The sequence below is a fragment of the Pocillopora damicornis genome, chromosome 4 (assembly GCF_964200805.1).
Source record: "Pocillopora damicornis chromosome 4, jaPocDami1.2, whole genome shotgun sequence".
Classification (NCBI taxonomy): domain Eukaryota; kingdom Metazoa; phylum Cnidaria; class Anthozoa; order Scleractinia; family Pocilloporidae; genus Pocillopora; species Pocillopora damicornis.
Genome location: NC_142673.1, coordinates 25417121 through 25437432, shown reverse-complemented (window position 1 = coordinate 25437432; position 20312 = coordinate 25417121). Strand labels below are relative to the sequence as shown.

The 20312-nt window shown below is 37.5% G+C and overlaps 1 protein-coding gene across 5 annotated transcripts; it reads right to left on the bottom strand.

Moving 5' to 3' along the window:
* Window positions 1-220: 220 nt before the first annotated feature.
* Window positions 221-19449, bottom strand: LOC113683410 (long-chain-fatty-acid--CoA ligase ACSBG2). 5 transcript variants are annotated; one of them, XM_027200656.2, is made up of 20 exons: window positions 19204-19449; window positions 18762-18887; window positions 12676-13055; window positions 11235-11323; window positions 9800-9920; window positions 9420-9503; window positions 9178-9279; window positions 8771-8818; window positions 8101-8202; window positions 7366-7434; window positions 6738-6796; window positions 6410-6532; window positions 5864-5915; window positions 5193-5438; window positions 4537-4653; window positions 4080-4113; window positions 3607-3746; window positions 2803-2994; window positions 2305-2359; window positions 221-1912 (listed from the first exon to the last, which is right to left on the bottom strand). In XM_027200656.2, the coding sequence occupies exons 2-20, from the start codon at window positions 18850-18852 to the stop codon at window positions 1833-1835; spliced, it is 2184 nt and encodes a 727-aa protein (XP_027056457.2). In that variant the 5' UTR covers window positions 18853-18887; window positions 19204-19449; the 3' UTR covers window positions 221-1832. The 5 variants fall into 5 exon arrangements, with proteins under 5 accessions (XP_027056457.2, XP_027056456.2, XP_089061893.1 ...); XM_027200655.2 differs by having other exon boundaries at window positions 19007-19227; XM_089205767.1 differs by lacking the exon at window positions 19204-19449 and having other exon boundaries at window positions 18762-18976.
* Between the last annotated feature and the right edge of the window lie 863 nt (window positions 19450-20312).

Genomic DNA, 20312 nt, shown 5'->3' with positions numbered 1-20312 from the left:
GGCGTACGGCCCACCAAGGTGCCAGACAGAAACAATCAGAAAAGAAAGAGAGAAAGCAGCGGCAATGTTAAAAATCATATTGGCGCTCCGTTGCCTTAATACGGTAAAATGGCGTAATGAATGGTGGAATGATGAATTCATGTTATTCTGTGAAGGTCGACATAGGCCCACGGTCGCTGGATCGAGGATTGACAACAGTCGTTCAAACGACAGAGCAACATTTGGATAGTGATTTTAATAGAAATCGAATTTTTCGCAATGACCCTGTTTGTTTCACACTTATGTGACTTACTACTCAATATTTCGACTAAGCTTAGACAGATACATGTGATTACATAAACAATATAATTTCAGTAGTTCGCGACTACTGCACAAACCTAATATCAATTGAAACTGGACGGAGTAAGGATGCCTATTAATTGCAGGATTCCTACTGAGTTGGTTTCCGCCCAACAAACAGATGACAAACAGTCTCCCTTTAAAAAACTACCTGTTCTTCGTTTTGCAAGACGCCAAAGCGCATTACATGTTTCTCTTCCCGAAATTACTAAACATCCTTGCTTAGTTGTTAGTCAGTAGGATTTTTGTGAACCAAGATATTTATACGTTATCTTACAGAAGAGATATTTCATACGAGCTCAAAAGAAAAGTAACTTCATGGTAAATTCTTATGCAGTAACGAGAAGTAACTGTCTTTAGGTTCTCAGATTTAGAATTTCCTGCAATAGTTTAGCAAACAATACAGTTTCCCTAATAATACAGATCTCTATAGGTTTTATCTATTAAGAATACAGATCTTTTAACCTTTAACTCCCTTGATTTGACTCGCAATTCTCCCTTCCGACTTTCATACATTCCCTAATGAATTAGGCGGAGAATTTGGTATTATACCAAGCTATACCCTGTGAGTGATAATTTTGTGTACTCTTGTCGACTTTGCTTGATAATGTACGAAGTTTGTAAGGGAAAATTACATTTGAATCATATCTGGGAGCTATAAGGTGAGGGAAAGTTTCTTTCACGCTTAAACTAACCAAATCTATTTCGTCAAACGCAAAGGCAGAAACTGCCGCCCTGCGATAAACATAAAACTGAAAACCCTCTCTAGCCGTCGTTATTTTTACAGGAGGAGGCTTCTACTTGACCTCACTGGAAGAAATTCTCTTCCTTGCATCTTACAAAGGTTAGCTTTGAGGCACATTGAGACTTACACGTACGTGAAATTATACACAAAATTGTTGTTTTCCTATAAATCTACCAACATAGCTAATCACCGAACAGTTGCCGCAATAAATACAAAAATTAGGGCAATTAACAGCGACAATGTTACATTTATAAACAATTCTTAAAGAGCCTTGACATAACCTGCTCCCTGGGTGTGACGGCGGGATAGGGCCGGAGGAGGGGGGGGTGGTGGTGAGAGGAGGGTAGAGAGGGGGGAAGACCCCCTTTTCTCTACACTCGAGCTGAATTTTAGCGCAAATCCAATGTGCTGATCATAATTCAATCCCCTGACTAGATTAAAATGTAAGCATTAAATTACTGTGCGTCATGTTTCTTTATATATAATTAATCTCCATCAAGTTATTTGTATCCCCTTTGATGATTTAAACTTTTCTACGCCGTTATGATTGCCTCTCCTTTAATAAGGATAATGATCACTTGTTCTCCCTCAATATACAAACAAACACGTTTACCAAAGTTCAAAACTACCATAAACAAGGGGTCGACAATATATTACGTCGAAATCGTACACAGCTACCAATGCATTCCGTTATATCATTTATCTACACTAGATTCATGTGTCTTGTTTTACTGGTTTTTTACTGGTCTTATGCTTCTTCGTAGAAACCGTCGATCTCATCTTTGAACATTTTGTTCACAATTGGCCGCCTCAGCTTCAGAGTGGGACCTAGAATAAAGTACAAATATAACATAAGGGTCAACAAATCGATATCAACTATATCTCGTATGATATTACAGCGTCCCTTCAATGCCATTTTTCTCGTTACGTTAGCGAGCGAATCTCAAAGTTTGCCAGTCAGAGTTCCTGAAGCGATCAGGATCCAAATTCTCCATTTAATCTTAATATACTGTAAAACAGACGAGTACTGAGAATTACGAAAATTATCGACGAGGGACTATCGCCTGCATGAAACACAAAATTTACAGGAGTGGCCAACAAAGGAAGGCATGGTCATCATATGGGAGAGTTGACTCTCAGACCTTTGGAGTGAGAGAACAAGGACGGAGCTAAATTGAGACCAGAGTAAACCATTCTTAATTATTCAAACAAATTCTTACCCAACTCTCCCCCTGGAAGGGAAAAGTCTTTTTCCAAGATGCGCCACTTCTGCACCTGCAAGAGACAGTATATTTTAAGATAAGAATTATCGGATAGGACGTGTTTACACAAACGCAAGAGGACTTGCAACATCAAGCCTAAAATGAACAATTTTAAGGAAGTGATTGCAAATGAATATACTTTTAGTCGTGCTTTTTAACTGTCAAAATGTATATTCTCCATACTGTTCTCCATATAAATCCTAAGGTGCTGACGAAGAGAATTTCAGAGAGCTTCTTTAGTTGGAGTTCATTTTACCTATTTTCATGCACTTTAAGTTTAATTCAGGGTTAAATTGTTGGGAGAAATTAGATGCTAGTCACTCTTAGGAATTAAAGGGTTCAATGCAATAGATGATTACAGATTAACTGTAGTACACTGTTCTATGCACCGCCATCTTTTCGAAATCAAATATATATTCAAAAACTCTCATGGAAACTCTGTTTTTCGTTCCATACCTTTTGAGCTCTCGACGTGGACTTGGCATTAGCTCGATCAATTCCCTCTTGGATGGCTTTCATTACTTTCTCGTCTTTGGTCGACAAAATTTCGGAGACAGTTTTTGCTTGACTGCCGATGGACTTACAGTAATCGAGGGCAACATCGGTGAGATTGTCAGAAGGTTCGGCAGTTTCTACGTCAACAACAACCTAATAGCAAAATGCCAAAATGCATGAGAAAGTCAACTACTACATTTATATCAACGTTAAACACTGATGATGGCTAATACTGAATCTACAAGCTATCCTGTCTAACTAAATTAGGTCACTCAAATGACATTTGGTGTAATGTAGTAGTTGCTCTCAGTTTTTCAGTCTTCCTTATGCAAAGGGTTTTTCGGTCCCCTTCTTTTCCACTTCACTTCTCTATTGCAATAGTAATTCAGTTTTCAAGCCGCTTTACTCTTCCTAATATTCTTTGTAATTCGGGATTGCATTGGTCTTGCTTTACTTTGCTCGGTGATTGGTCAAGAAAACTGGCACGCCTCGAACCAATCGCAACTTGATGACCAGCGTTCTCCCACCCCTTGGGCAGTTTGCTTGTTTCTATTATGACTTTTCACTGGCGCCGTAGGATCTTTCCTCTGCTCTATTGGTTACTGTCGTTAATTTGGCTTTTTGTTTTGTAACAAGCAATCGACAAGAGCTCTAAACGTTAGCATCATTAATTTCCATTTGCTGTGGATGTATACCATTAATGATTTTCATGGCACTCGGAAGGTGAGTGCCACTATATTATCCAATCAAAATCAACCTCTTTACCTTGAGCGTTAATAAGCAAGAGAGAAACTTCCTTTTGTCTCCAATAACCATGACGTTGCTGATCAGAGGAACCTCCTCCTTGATAGCATCCTCGATTGGGACTGGTGGGATATTTTCACCGCCAGCCGTGATAATCAGCTCTGTGGGAAACAAAATGAGGAACAAATTTTTTTAGACAATGGAACCTCCGCTGGCGTGCAGCACAGGCATTATTTTCCCATTTTTCACTTGGGAGGAGAAGAAGCGTGAAACGCAAAGCGCGAGCAAGAGGTGAATGATGTAATGTTAATACTGTATTTACTACTAATAATAAAAATAATGATAATGACAAGTGTAATAATAATAATAATAATAATAACAAAAATAAAAATAATGATAATAGTGATGATAATAATAATAATAATAATAATAATAATAATAATAATAATAATAAGGACTCATTAAAATTCAGCCCAGAAGGAAGTATAAATTACCTTTGATTCGTCCAGTAATGTACAGTTGCCCAGCCTAAATTGAAATAAAGAGAGGGTCGACATCAGAAAACAAAGGTGTGGGAAAAGATCGCAGAAATAGCAAAAAGAGGTCCATTATCTTCCTCCCATCCCCTCCCTCTCTCCCCACCACCTCCCCTTTAAAATGATGGAAGGTGAACTTTCGTTTAGTTAAAAGTATTCTGTTCGGGCGACAAAGGGCATGGACCACAGTTTACCTTACCATCAAGTTTCACTACGTTCATAATTCATCTAACAGCTGAGTCCATTTACGACTATCAGTTACCAAAGTGTGATAATGCAAAAAATGAGACTTCACGATCGGCAGTTTCAAGACAAATACCCACTTCCTTTACGTAATATTACTCCCTATTAACCTTAAGTGCATAACGTTCCAACATAGACACAATTGTTTCTCGAGTTAATGAAGAAAATCCACCTTGTCAAGTTTTCCGATATCTCCTGAGTGAAGCCATCCTTCTTCATCCATGGTTTCGTGAGTCTTCTCTTCGTTCGTCAGGTATCCCATGAAAACATGACGTCCCCTGAGGCACACCTGACGATGAAAACAGGAAGACGTAAGGAAAGAAACATTTATATCATGAAACTTGCTGAAAAAATTGTTTTTCGTTATTGGAAATAAAATTTCTTGTGAAATTTAGCCTGCAACACATAAACTAGAAGATTTCATTTGCCACGACCTCAGACGGTAATGGCATAAATTTTCAACTAGTTCATCATATAATTGGCCCGACTATATAAGCAGTAATCAAAATTATAACAAAATTCTCGAACGTGATTGGTTATCACCGGCCCGATTGGCACTAACAGGACAGAGTACGTGTCATGCCTGTAATTGGACAGTGAGAGGAACAGATAAAACCTCATGCCTGAGCAAGTAGACAGAACGCGTCAAGTGCGCCCGCTGTTGTCTCGCAATTCGCCGAGTTAACCGTCGTTTTTGTCATGAAAACGTATAACCGATTCCTAGTTTCTTTGTCAAATTTTGTCATAGTTTTGATTAATTGGTAAAGGCGTGTGAGAGCGTTGGTGTCGCTTACTCAAGACTGTTTAGCCTATAGTATTTAAGCTCACCTCGCCGTTTCCTTCCTCGTCTTTATTGTGGATTTTAACCTCCACTCCTTCAAAAGCCACACCACAGCTTCCAGCCTTGACATAGCCTGGGATAGATATGGTTGCGGGACCAGTACTCTCGCTCATTCCGTACAGCTCGAACAGAGGAATGTTAATACTCTGAAAGTAACGAATGGTTTCCAAAGTAACAGGAGCGGCACCGACTACACACAGTCTGCACCTGTCTAGTCCCAGGGCTAGGCGGATCTGATTAACGAAGAAAAAAAATGAGAGATTGGAGGATCCCTTTCACTTCCATGAGTGAACAATGAGATTTTTTTACCTTAAAATATTGATAAGTTGAAAGCATAAGAGTGATGAGAAGAAAGAGAAAAATCAATCATTTCAACAGGCTAAAATCATAACAAACGTTTGGCACTCAACGAGGACAATTTTTCTTGTTTTTTTTTTTTTTTGAAGATGTTAACGTAAATCTTGTCCCTCCTTTGTCGTCCTCGTTCATCTGTTTTTTTCTTTCATCTCCTTTAATGTATTTCTTCCCTACAAATAGATGTCTTGTATCATTTCCACATCTTCAGTTATGATAGGATACGACAAATGAAGTCGGCACTATACAAACTGGGCTCAGCAAAAAGTGACAAAGTTTTTAAAGTGGCAATCATGTGAAGTACCTTTTTCAGTACCAGGCTATTGGCTAGAGTCCAACCAAATGGAACTGACTGACTGAAAAGAAAAAAAAAAGCAAAAGTTCATTTACTGTTTGAAATAAAACAACCCTGCAGTCTGACAACACTGCCAATACTTGACTGACTAGTAAGATAACTTCTGTAATTTCCTGTGCCCCAAAAAACAATCAGAATCTTTTATTTGATTTCCTTTTGTGACAATTTTAACTGTGTGGCCACTTCATGAAATTTGTTTTTCTTTGGTGGTAGTTTTCCTTATGGGTTTCAGGTTATATTGAATTTACATAAATATCAATGTTACATGCACACACAGCAAGTATTGCAATTCATATCCCTATGACAGAAATTAATGTAAAGGAGACAAATTGTCAATCTTTTAAATCACTTAATGTATAACATTTTGTGACAACCAAAGGGAAACCTTCCTTAAAATATCTTAGCGGTAAATACATGTATATTATTATGAGTGAGCCCAAGCATACATGTTGTCAAAGTTTTGATATCAAGGTCATACATAAAATGTGTACATACCCTTTTTCAAGGTTCATGTTTCCTTGCAAAGCTACACCCTTAGCCCAATTAGCCACCTTCCTCTTCAAGCCTGTCACTGTTTGTCCAATTTCTTTCATTTTTTCCATAATCTTTTCATAGACTCTGTTGGAGAAAATATTTAGGCTACTTTTATCTTCATGTATCATACCTTATCACCCACAAAAAGATTTTCAGCCATATCAAACTGGCCAATAGTATTTCAAGAATTCGATTTAGGGGCTACTAAGCTGTGTCTCGCACTGTTCTATCAAAAAGTGAATCTTTACAAACACTACTTCACATTAATTGATTTAATTATCTGACTAACCTTGGGACTCCAAATATCAAAGTTGGCCTGACTTCTCGTAAGGTCTGTGAGAGTGTACCCTGCAGAATTTCATATTCAAAAGCATTGTTACAATGCAAGAAGGCACATATCAATATTAACTAGTGAACAGCACAGAAGATTCAAGTTCCTGTAAATCAGGTTTGCTAAAATGCAATCACATCAATCAGATTGTTGCTCTCCACTTTCTCTCATAATGTAGCATTAAACATCAAGCTTGCTTTGTCAAACAATGGATTTTCAGTTGAAATCACAAATTCCTTAACTCTATTGTTGACAGTAAGACAAGAAGCCAGTCACCTATCAAAACATTTTTTCATAATTGAAGTTTCCAGCCCAATTTCCTACTGCTAAAGAGAGACACTCTCAAGTGAAGGAACATATTGCATGTCTTTGACATGATAAATGAATGTTACACAGTCTGGAGACTGAAGAAGATATAGTAAGATTCTTGCTGACACAAACTCATTAACATTCAGAGAACAAAGTGCAAGCAACAATTAACTGCCTCACTCAGTAATGAATATATACTTGGGACAATTCCATATTGTATTGACAATTTTAAGTTGTATTTTCTTTCCTAACACCATACTGTAAAATTAACATTTACCTTCAGTGCATCTGGCTGTGCAAACCACACAGTAGCAACAGAATAAAGTGGCATGAAAATATCCAACATCTGAAAATATTAATTATGAATATTATTTATCTTATAAGATATTATTATTTTACGAGGTTGTTGACCTGTTGAATTTCACATTTATTGGAACAACTGACAGACACTTAACTGCCACTGTTTTAAGTACAGTCTTGCGGTTTGAACCTAGAATTAACTGTTCTTTAATAGAGAGTCTTCCTGTAATAAACCCTGTTAAAACATGATAATAATCCTGCAACCCTTTTTCATCTATTGTTCAATCTAATCAACATGTAGTTTGTTCAGGTGGGTGAGAGAAGTCCTGGGAAGGACTGTTGACAGTGGTAATGACTGACATTTCAATAATCTTTGCAGAGGTCATTGCCAAAGTCAAGTGAAGAGTTGTTTGTCAGTCAAGTTGTTCTTAAGGCCTGGTTCATGGCTGATTGGTCAGTCTTCCAGTGATGTAATTGGCTGATTGGTCAGTTTTGCAGTGATGTAATTAGCTGCAAGACTCAAGTGGGACAAGCTGGTTATGATTTAGATTCCCACAAAACTTAGGTCATAGTGGTTGAATTGTTTTTCATGTAAATGTTCTGAGTAAGTCCTTTGAATAGTGCGGGTGGTTGTTGACATTTGCCATAGGGAGTCTATTCTACATTTTAAATTAGTGTTCAATCCAAGTTCATTAATTTGGCCATAAAATACCTGTGCAGCAATGTGACTGAGTGGAAGGTAGCTGATCACTTGTTCTATGTCCTTTTCTCCAATACCCACAAACTTTGAAGCTGCCTCTCCTGTCCAAGTTAACTGAGAGAAAATATTGAACAAAGTCAAGCTGCATGTAGTGGAGCCACAATAGATCATAGCACACAGGAAAGATACCCTAAACCTTGGAGTACTTTCAGATCAGTTAATCCCACTTTTATCCTTTCATTACACTGTATTTCAACATCACAACCACATCAAACTAGTTTACCATTCTTACAGCCCTTCAACTTACTGTCTGGAAAAACTAAATCATGCTTTGCTATACTGACAACACAGAAACAACCCTACAAAGTACAGAAGTTTATGTCTTTCATTTTCCTCTTCTTTCTTCTTTCTCTCTTTTTTTTATATTTTATCTATTTGATATAGGAGACTCACAATAGTGCCATTAACTTTGCCAACAACTTGTATTCTCTAACTTCATTGTTCAACACATTACCTTTTAGCATACCATCATATAAACAAGACAGCCAAATCCCATTAAAAGAAACCCTCTCATAACTCCAGAAAATTTTCCCCTTAATTTTAAACCGATGTACATCATGAAGGGAAAAATGAAAGCATATTCCTAATACACGAACACAATGTTCAAAATTAAGTTACTTACATTATCATGTGACAGCATGACACCTTTGGGATTTCCAGTAGTTCCAGACTGTACAAGTAGTAACAGAAATGCATTACATGATACCAGCCACAGATAAATAACTCAGGAGAGTGTAAAGAAAGATGTTATTTCTGATGCATGGCTTTTCACACCAAAGAAAGGTACAAGTTCCCATGAAGGTTCAAATTTCAGACTGTTGAATTCAAGTGATCAGTGCTTCAGTTCTGAACTACTGAGGACTTGAGGACACACTACAGGTTCATACAAAGAAAATCTTGTCTTGTTTTTCTCTTTGTAGCCAAAGCAGGACAACAGTTCCTAAAAGAACCTGCCATCTTATTTACCAGCTAAACAGTTTGCAAGACATTTGAGAGTCAAGAAAAAGTAAGTAAAAAATCAAAACTTACAGTATACACAAGTGTGCAGCATTTGTTTGCCACCAACTCATCCATTCTTTCTTGAAGGGTTTCATCCGAAACACCTTTCCCAACTTCCATGAATTCCTTCCACTAGAAATTTAAAAGAAAAGTGTAAATAAATCACACCATTTCAAATAAAATAAGGAACTAACAACCATATGTCATCTAATAATCTAAGCCTTAATGAACTATACACTTAAATCAGAATTACCAAAACACATTTTACTCACTGTGTACACATTAGATGGCTTGTCCCCTTCTATCTCACCAATGTACTGAACCACAGCCTTCAGATGGGGAAGTTTGTCCCAGATCTAATTTGGGCAAAGAAGATAATAAATTACTGGAATACTTAATGCACATTTCAAATAGCTAGAGGAGATGAGCTTCAGAAGGATACAGAAAATGTTATATATTTATTTGTTTTTTTCCCCTTCATTCTTTCTTTTTGTTACTTATGTAAAAGAGGCACACCTTTTTGGTGAAAAGAGATATATATATATAATATCATATATGTGACTGTATAGCTTAACATACCATAAAACCATCAGCTACCAGCATGTATGTCCATCATTTTAAATGTGAACCAGTTACATAGTAATTTACACACCTGAAGTATCTTATGCAGCTGATGTTTATTCTCAACAACTATGACATTAGCCTCACAATTTTCAGCAACATAATGGCATGCTTGAGGAGAATTTGTGGCATAAATCCCAACAGCTAGACCTCTGTGAAATAAAAAATACAGTTTATAAAGGCACACTTTGAAATGATATGGGCATAATTAACCCTTGTCAGAGTATTCAAAGACATTCCCACGAGTGAATGCACAAATGATGGGGGAGGGAGGTTCAAGGAGATGAGAGACAAATAAATAAATATAAGTAAATAAAGCTGGAGAATAACATCAACCCTTTCACTCCCAAGATATGATTGTTAATTCTTCCCTCAAAGCTGTTTTACTTTCCTTGTGAATTAATTAAGAAATTATTGTGTTAGATCAAGACAAAAACTTTTAAATGATAAGGTTGCGTATTCTCTGTACCCATTTACTGAAGAACTTACGGACATTATAGGGAGACATGACATGTTAATCACTTCTTGGAGTTAAAGGGTTAAAAACTGGACTGGCTGAAGGATTATCTATAAACTGTAATATTCAGAAAATCGCAGGGAAGATTGATGGATCAAGTGAATTGGCTAACAAATCATTGGTAGTCAGTATGACTACAAGACAGGCAGTAAGTACATGTACATGTAAGAAATATTCAAGAATCCATACCCCCTACACAATTATTTGAGGTCTCCATTGAGCTCAAAATAAATAGAGTCCACATCAAGTTTGAACCCTTTGATCCATAAGAGTGACTACCATCTAACTTCTCCTTACAATAGCCTCCCCACATCATACATTAAGGTCACAAGAAAAGAAGAAATGATCATGAACTAAAGGAGTTCTTGAATGTTAAACAAATTCTCCTCGTCAACACCTTAGTAAATGTTTGTAAATGAAGAATATGCATACTGGTGTTAGGGCATTAAGGGTTAAAGACTTTGAAAACATTTATTATTTTACTCTGAAAATTTTTTCAAGAATATTTTTGTGAGGACAGCACTCAAACAATGTATTTATATGTGACTTTTCTTTTCTATTGCCAAGCATACACTTACGTTACTTGTAGATAATAATGCTATAAAAAATTTATAATGCTAGTCACATATTTATCACTTTCCAGCCATTTCCATGACACCCACTTCATGTTGGTAATCTTTCAAGGCATTTTGATAACCTGTCTAGACAATGTTTTGAGAAGGTACAGCTGTTGTGTTAAATGTTTTGATAGAGATGGAAAATGAAAAATGTTATTATTGGTAAATTGCTATAAATTGCAACTCAGGGCTTTCTTTTCATTTCAAATTTCACCCACAACAACATATCTGAAGTTTAACCCTTAAACTCCCAAAAGTGACCAAAATAGAATTTCTCCTTACAACAACAATTTACCATATCAAGAAGACAAGGAGAGTCATTACACTCTTACCCTGCAAAAATGGCCCCCAAATCTGAGATGAGCCACTCCGGAGAGTTAAATCCAATGATCCCAACTCCATGAAAACGCTCCAAACCAAGCTATTGGTAAACGAATTGAAAATAAATTTTAAGAAGTACAGAACATCAAACCTGGAATTTTGCCTATCATGGTCAAGGGAGTTACATGACATGTCTCAAAAACTAGGCATAACATCCCTAACCATGGCACAGATCAATCATCAGCAGAGTTCTCCTTTTCAGACACTTGATATTCAATTACTTACAGTGTTGCGTCATAACATAGTTAAAGAAGTATAAAAAAAAATAACAAACTAGTGTTACCATCCATTTCATCTTTCAAACCTATGTCTGTTACACCATACTTTCATCATAACCTTATACTTAAATCATTGCATACAGCTCTTTGCAGAAAACAATGTTAAAAATGGAAATACATAAATAAGTTGCTAAGTTACTCTGGTTGCTTTAATCAAATCTACAAGAACATTGTAGCAGATACCTTCTTATGATGATATCCGTAGTTTAATGGTAAAGATGAGGGGTAACTCAAAGATATGATGAATGTTTACGACTACTTATCAAAATGACAATGCTAATTTCAACTCACATACTAGTTTAGTTCAGTACTGTGGCTCAAAGCAGACAAATCACTCGCCGTGATTAACCTTGTCAAAGAACCTGCGTTTACAGGCAGTCTAGACAATATTTTTCACATGTAATTTAAACCACTTTTCAATATTTTATGATCGCAACAAACCAGTAAAGTGAAAGGTTTCGATTTCTTCCTTTATTTTGCTAGGTCTTTGTCATCTTTGCACCACCAAACAAAGTCCAATTTCAATATGTTGAATAACTGTTTTAAATGATCACCAAATGAGCTAAACTTGTAAATTTTACACTCCTCAACAGGCCAATACAGATCTAATACATGCAAATACAAGATTAGAGGAAACAAATTCCTCAAGAACATAAACACACCGACGTAAAATCAAATTAACAGTTCAGAAGATTAAACTCTTGCTGCATTGCACGGTTTCTCAATAAACACGAAGCTTTCTAAACAAAACATAATTTCACAAAAAATATTCCTTCAAGGTGCAAACAAAACAATATTCTCAGATTAATTAAATTCTCCTACTTGAGGTAAACAATTCCCAAGAAACTTAGCTAGCCAGAACTACGTAAGAAATAAAACTATAATCTCTGTACTTTTATGCCACGATTATTCCGATCAAATATGACAAACACCTTTGCCAATCATATGGAAAAAAGATAAATAAAATCAATCTTCTCAAGAACAATGGCGTTGCTGTTCGACAATACAACTTTCAGTCTTAGGTGCTTTTAAGTTTCGTACAACAATAACACTTTTCGAAAGACGGTTATTATGTTATAAATTCAACAGCAATAAAGGGAAGTATTTCACGAACCTTTATGAATGACTTAGCCGCAGCCCGTATAGATTCGTAATACTCAGCGTAGGTCCATTTCAGCCATTCGCCGTTTCGCTTGACTGCAAGGGCTGTCCTGGTCGGGGCATGACGCACAGCTCGTTCGACACACTGAACGACGGTAAGTGGGGTACAACTTCTGCTTCCAGTCGATCCCATTAACAGCTTCACAGCACCTTCTGCTTGTACCGTCCACGTCGACTCGGCAGGAGCGAGTTTCACAATTTCCTCATTCCCAACCGGGCTCTTCGAGTCGCCATTTTGATGACCGTTCATGTTTCCCTCGATTCCGTTGCTGTTTTGCTGGACTTCCTTGCCAGAACTGCCACTTACTTCTCTGTTGGCTGCTATTTCTTCGCCTGTGTAATGCACAGAACCGTTAACGATACGAACGTCTTTCGTTTTCGATTCGTTCAAGTCCAAAACTATATCGCTTGGCTGGGCGACTTTGATGCCGTTTTCGTCGGCACTTTGGGCATTATTTGACTCAGCCATGACATCAATTTAAAGAAGGCAGAAATATGACCCAAACTGCTCTGTGAAACACGACCAAACCAGCTGAAAATAGTACAAATTTCACCGAAGAGAACCTCGTGTAACCTTTCTACGCCACGCAATGATATTTACTCCGGCGCGTGTATGACGTAATGAGAAGATAGAAATTGATCGCAAACTTTATTTACCTCCCACAAACAAGCTAAAAATTAAAAACTTCCCCAAGGAATCTTCACGAAAAAAGGAAATTAGCTAAGCTGGCTGTCAAGGTGACTAAAAAAAATATTCAAATGCTGGGAAATGCAAGTATATTTTTTGAAATTCTATTCAGGGGCGTAAAGGAGGCGTGCAGGAGATGTGTAGAAGCAAACCAATCAAATTCAATGTGCGTAGTTCACACCTGCCAGAGATCTGATATCACAGTGCGTGGGAAAAAAACATGATACCATAAATAGCGAAGGAACAAAATAACACGGCATCGCGATTTCTATGATAATCTCTTTTATAAACTACAAAAATATCAAAGAAGGCAAGAAAGCCTTTGTTCAAATTGTTGGTTCTGGTTGCAATAAAAAATTACGCAGGCTATGTACCTGTGCCTGGATTTTGATCGGTTCACATTTTATGTCAGAGTTCTATTGACAATAATCACGCACTTGTCATGGTGGATGTGAAGAAAGCAGTCTGAAGTCTAAAGTCTGAGCCATCTGAACGCGGTCATATTGTAAAAAATAGCCATTACTAAAGCTTTTCGTCGTTAGCCAAAAATGTTTGAAACTCAAAGAGTATTAACACATAAATCTACTTACTTAAAATTCTTTGTAATGCAGAAAAGCGAGCGATTTTTGACTTAGTATTCCTTGTCAAAACAAATTACATCGACAAACGAATCAGAGCAAAGCTTTGCACGCATTGAGAGTTGTACTCTGCAAATTGATAAACCGAGGAAATTTCGAGATTCATGTTAGCTCCCCCAGGGAGGACCGGGGATACCACAGAGGGAAAAATTGCGCCTACAGCCGGAAAACGGAAGTTGTAAGCGAAAACTACTTAAACAGCGCACACGGTGCGGTAGAATGAATTGATATTTATTAAGTTTGTTTGTTTGTTTGTTTGTTTGTTATTCTTTCCGTAGTTCCTTCATTTGTTTGTTTGCTTGTTGGAGGGTGGGCTGTGAATTTCTTGTTTTAACGTACACTGTAAATGTACGTTTCTAAAGAAACATGGAAAATCCTGCGAACAAGAGTTATCTGGGTTACGATGACTCGACCCATGACCTCAGCCGCCGAGTAAAAATCATACGATTGAAATCTTTGAGAAATGAACTACCTAGGTAAAGAAATTTTCAGATGATTTTATTTATTTTTCGAATGGTGACCTGGATTACGATCGTTGCAGGAGGAAGAACAAGAAGTGCTACTGTCAAGGATTACTCAACACTCACTAACTGAGGAAACGACTCGTGTAGTGCATGGAACATGATGTTCAAAGGCCACGCCCACTGCACGAGGTCCAGATGTAGTGGCCAGATGAAAGCTGAGTGTGGTTTTTTTCTAGATTGTTTCCTGCCATCAAGGGATGTGCCAAGAAGCCTTCTTTAGTGCCTCAACTTAGTTTAAAAAAATCAAAATATCAGTACCGAAAAGAATCGAGGACAAGTTTTGTCTGATGGCTGCGGGGCGCGGTGTTGAATAGGCCATCAGCTTTAGTGTTTGGTGGTTGTGACCAACAGTCGATTACTATTAAAACAAGGCAAAAGGCCTTTTGCCGCGTGAGGCTCAACTGATCCGCAATTTCTTTTGAGAGAAATGAAGTTCTAAAGACCCCGTACAGCTCAGATAGGGTAGTTCCTCCGCAAAATATAGCCGCGGGCAAATTCTCTAGTTGTGAGCTGTATACAGTCATGCTATCTATCGGATTTAATAGCAAGAGACATGTGAAACGTCGAATGATCAACTCATGGTACGAAAATGGTGCTTCATATTTTCTGGATGACATCAGTCACCGAATAACAGTTATACACGAGAGAAAATAATATATGATCTTGCTTATAAAAGGTTGAAATCTGTGAGAATTGAAATACCAAGAATATGAATTTTCAGGTTACCATTCGAAAAATAAATAAATCGTACCCAGAAAAAGAAAAAAGTAAGAAACAAAAAGTCAATGGGGTCCTCTGCGAATAATCTCTTATTTTCATCAAATTTTCTTAGATTTTTTTGGATTTTCTTTGTCATTAAGATTGTTCTTTTATTTATCTACTGCCTTGGGAAAGACAAAATGTTGTCAGACAAACAGAAATAGCGACAAAAATTATGCGGTAAGAGTCAAACACACTTTGTTTAATTTTAAGCTATCACAGTTAGGCTGGGGTTACGATTAACGAGTTATTTAACCGATGGATAGATATTCATTTAGCTAATGTGACAAAACAGCCGTTAATAAAGGAAACAGAGAGACCGCAAATGATTCAAAGTCTGCTCACGGTGGTGGAACTAAATAACTTATCCTGGGTCGATTGAGATTTGACTGTATTTTTACTTCCCAAAAGCTGTCGTAAATATTCCCATACAAACTCTTATATTTTCGTCATGACTGTTATTTCGCAATATGATAATCTCACAGCTGGAGCTTGGGCTGCCTGTTCCCCTTTTCAGCTGGACAACGCCACAGAAAATCAAAAAGAAAACGAAAAAGCGCCAAATCGAAGGTTTTCGAGGAGTGGTTTACTGCACCAAAGCTTATCTTGGTTTCTGTAGCATACTTTAGGAGTATTGGATAGGACTGAAAAAGATCCCAGTCCATCGAAGGTAACCCACCCTCAACTCCCTTCCCCGCCCCCCTCCCCCCACATTCCGTCAGGTTCCCTGACAGTTCTGCGATAACTATTCATACTCACGGGGGGAAGAAAAAAAGGCTCTGGGGAAGTCAAGTGTATTGCTTAAGAATTCAAAACTGAAAACTAGGAGGAAAGTCTGCAGCTGATCTACGAGACTTCAAGAAAGGAGTTCTAAATTGGATGTCCTAAATGACTGAAAAGTAACTATCGGCGACAATTGGCCTCTTCGACCGCATATCCTGATCGCGTCCATTCACGGTAACTCTTTCCAGGGAATAATTTTCTGTGTTCCAACTCTATTATCTTCCTTCCTAGTACATCATTAAGCTTTTTCGGGGCCGATTCCTGCTTTGATAGTAATTAACACATCCAGTCGTGTCATGTACCATTGCGATACATAACACCGTAAGAGTTAACAACAATAAAAAATGAGAGGCCCATGAATAACTTGAGGCGCATTAGCTATCTGTTCGGGTCGAGAAAAGCACGGAATATTCACTTACAGTTTGCTGCTATCATTTTCTTTCTAGCCAGCAGGCCCCGGTTGTTCGAAGAGCGCGAATGACGCTACCCTATGATAAAATCTCCACCCAATGGTTTATCAACACTTATCTGCTGGATAGCGATTGATCCGTTGGAAAGTGTTAGCTGCGCTTTGAACAACAAGACCTAGGTGATCTAAGATCGGTGGGTTACTATGATTCTGAGTCAATTCTGCATACGATAAGCTCCCTGGATATTAATAGCCGAGACTCGATCAGAAATAAATCGTCGTCGAGCGAAGTCAAGACCTTGAAAGGGAGACATACGAACACAACTTAAGACTTCAGGGCGTATAATTACTTTTCATCAATCCTACTTTTTGGACAATCATCCACCTTTTCTCTTGCAAGCGACCAAGAGAATTTAAACTGTTCATATTATCTCGAAGAGACCCAGTCAACAATTTCGTTTCCTACTTCCGTCTGAGCTATAAATATACCTGGAAAGTCTAAGGGAGATCATTACTTGACTGCGTTAGCTAATTTCTACTTAATAAAGAGAGAAAATTTTAAGCACCGGATTTTTTTCTCAGAAGTGAGTGAATGACTGTTCGATCAATTACTTTCTTTTGCCGTTATTACTTCAGTAGCTAAAAGAAATCAGTAAATGTTGAATACGTTTTTCTTATAGTGTGGTTTGTTGGTCATGGAACACGTCCAATTCAGATCGCGTAGGTATCATTCCAGCCACTTGCACTAACTTGACAATAAATTATTTGGAAACACATTTTTTCATAAAAAAAGGGGAAAAAGTTGACGCTGAATGCATGCAAAAGATAGCTTTGGCTCGGTAATTGTAATAAGTGTGTCAGTTCTGTACTGTAAGTATTCATATCGAATAGCCTCAACCTAACCACAGGTTTAATGGAAGAAATTACGTTGAAATTGTAAAAAAAAGTTGTAAAACATGTAGGTATCGTATCAGCCAATTGTGAAAATATTGTAGTATAGATATTAATAGTAGGTGTGATATTGTAGCCTACTACACTGAAGGTAACATTGATATCGCACGCGATGTTATTTCAGTTCCTCGATAAGAAAAATAAAGAAGATGAGAGTGATCATTACTGCTATGAGTACTGCTTAAGCAGTAGCAAAAGTTAAGCCTGAAAAAATTCAAGCATGTACGGGAGTTGAACCCCTGAACTGAGCGATACCGGTGCAGTGTTCTTCCAACTGAGCTAACCAGCCAACTGGGAGCTAGTCAACTCTTTGGTTCGTAACAAATGACTCGTGAAGTGATAAATGAACGACTGTCAAAATATGAATATCAATAATGATAATCATAAGATAATGATAATTATTGTTATTTTATGATGGCAGTTATAATAATAATCATGATAATAATCATGATGATAACAGAAGTAATAGGAGAGATAAAAAAAGACGCTCGCGCGTGGTAGAGGTGCAAAAGTCTTGTTGTTCGTGTCGCTAATTCCACAGTTTGATCCGTGTTCGGCATTCAATCCTAAAATTTGATAATTAAATAGAAGCTCCGCCACGAAAATGAAGCGAAAAAACCATATTTTTCTAGTTTTTTCCAACAAATTAAGACAAATGTACGCGATTTTTATGTGAAAATTCACCAGTTACGCGGGCGAACACGCAGGGCGATCGCGTGTTCGTGGGGAACACGCGGAGGACAAGACGTGCGTGCGTGAACGACAAAATAGAGCTATGCAAATATCTTTACAAGTAATAAAGCAAAGATACGTGTAACCTTTATAAGCAAATACTGATCAAATGCTGGAGAAGGTCAAACTGAATTTCGATCGCTGCAGGTCAGTGAATGGGTGGTTAAGAGATGAATGATAAACAATAGAGATAGACTATGTTCGTGAGATTCACTCAAGTTTGTCAAATCGACAAAGTATCAAACACGCAAATGGAAAATATTTAAATAAATAATCAGTCATCGATCATGTAGTGAATTCTAAGGTTATGGTTTACTGATTTGTTGTCACCTCAAGCTGTGGCGCCGTCAGAACAGCCCCGCAATAGCCGTCAGTATCTATGGATTCTAATAAGTTACAACAAATATTTGACTGTCTACTGCACAATCGTGCATTTGCGTTAGTCGTTTTAATTTGGCCAGAAAAGTTACAATGGGAAATTAAAAGTCAGAATACTTTTTGATTTATTACTATCCCCGCGTCATTAAGAAGGAGTTTCGAATGCATGAAACTTACCTCCGTTGCGTAATTTCTCTAGTTCTCCTGTTACATCACTACCCTCGCCGTTCAGCGCTGTGTTTACGACATCGCTGCCATTCGAAGCCATAGTCTTAACTCTCGAGGTTTGCTCTCTAAATGTTCCTATAATTCAACAAAGGCTACTCTGAGCTATGTAATTACAAATGAAGTGGTTAGCTGACGACAGAATTTAAATGTGAACTTTATAAAATGTTGAATGTTTCCGAATTCCGTAATCTTACCCTCGAGGTGGCTAATATCGAGTTCACGAGTGTCATGAAAGCAAAGTTCTTGAACCGTGGATAAAAACGTGTGAATGCATACGAGTCAGTTGAATTTAGACACAAAAGTTGATTGGTGCTAATTACACACACCGCTTCATTGGCGAGCGACTGAAAGGACAAATTTCCATTTTGTTATTGAAAATATCAATACGTACCTCAGTTATCGCCACATACACTTTGATCTCTATGACTTAGTCGAGTTATATTTCACTCTTTGGCAGCAGATTTAGTTATTTATAAAGAAAACAATTCAAGGTATGTCTCTAATATTGCCAGTTACACAATTGGCAATATGGCTTGGGTTCAACAAGCTTCTTTGCGTCATTTCTTTACTAATTCTGAATGGGTTTACTACACCTCTCATTGTTTATGGTGTTAAAGATGTTGGACAAGAACAATAAGTTTTATATACGTGGCAAGCAAAGGCATGCAGAAAAAACACAGTAATCCGCACTCAATAAAAAACGTCTTAAGAAAATAGTCGTATTTTCAAGTTTCTAGCATAAATTGAAGGAGCTCCCGAAAGAGAATGAAATATTACAATCGTCTTTGTGTGACTTTGAATTTAACTCCCTAAAACAGACATCATCAAGTTTTTTTGATACTTTTAAAAAAAACTCAGTGCTTCTCACTTAATGATAGTTGTAAGGAAATCAATATGAAAATAAATTTCCTCCCTGATCTTAGTGCGACGGCGTTGTTTTAAATATTTATTCAAGACCAGCCCCATAAGATGGCTATCTTGCATAGGTAAATATCTAGTCATTTTTTTCGCTTTGAACCACCTAGGTGAGAAGTTTCTTCTCCTCGTCTGGTAAATCTCAGTGAGTTTTGCGCATTTTCTGATAACACTGAGCCATTGAACATGGGTGATAGGTCTGTTCAAGTATCTCGAATTCCCTCCTTGAATTAAACTATGTTAACATGAGTGGTTGTTGAACTGAATAAAAGAAAAGTTTAAAATTGCTACTTCAAACTGTCGCAAATATTTCAATGAAGCGTTCGTCATATCCTGTCACCGGGCCACGAAGTCACGTTTTCAAAATCTGGGATTTTTCGTGTGACTGATTGCACCTTTTCAAACTATAACATCAGTTTAACAAATAAATTCCAAGTTGTCGTGCGTTTGTTCAGTAATAGGTCACAGATGACGTCAAAATGTGGTAAGAACAAAAAAGTGACACACTCGGCTGCGCCTCGTGTGCCACTTTTTTGTTCTTACCACATTTTGACGTCATCTGTGACCTATTACTGAACAGACGCA

Bases quoted from the DNA above. Each gene is read 5' to 3' on its own strand.
- LOC113683410 (XM_027200654.2), bottom strand. From the start codon at position 13,191: ATGGCTGAGTCAAATAATGCCCAAAGTGCCGACGAAAACGGCATCAAA. The intron at 5,439-5,863 runs GTACTTCACATG...TTCGTTAATCAG, and splicing joins ATAGCCTGGTACTGAAAAAG to ATCCGCCTAGCCCTGGGACT. The intron at 2,360-2,802 runs GTATGGAACGAA...TGTCTCTTGCAG, and splicing joins CCACGTCGAGAGCTCAAAAG to GTGCAGAAGTGGCGCATCTT.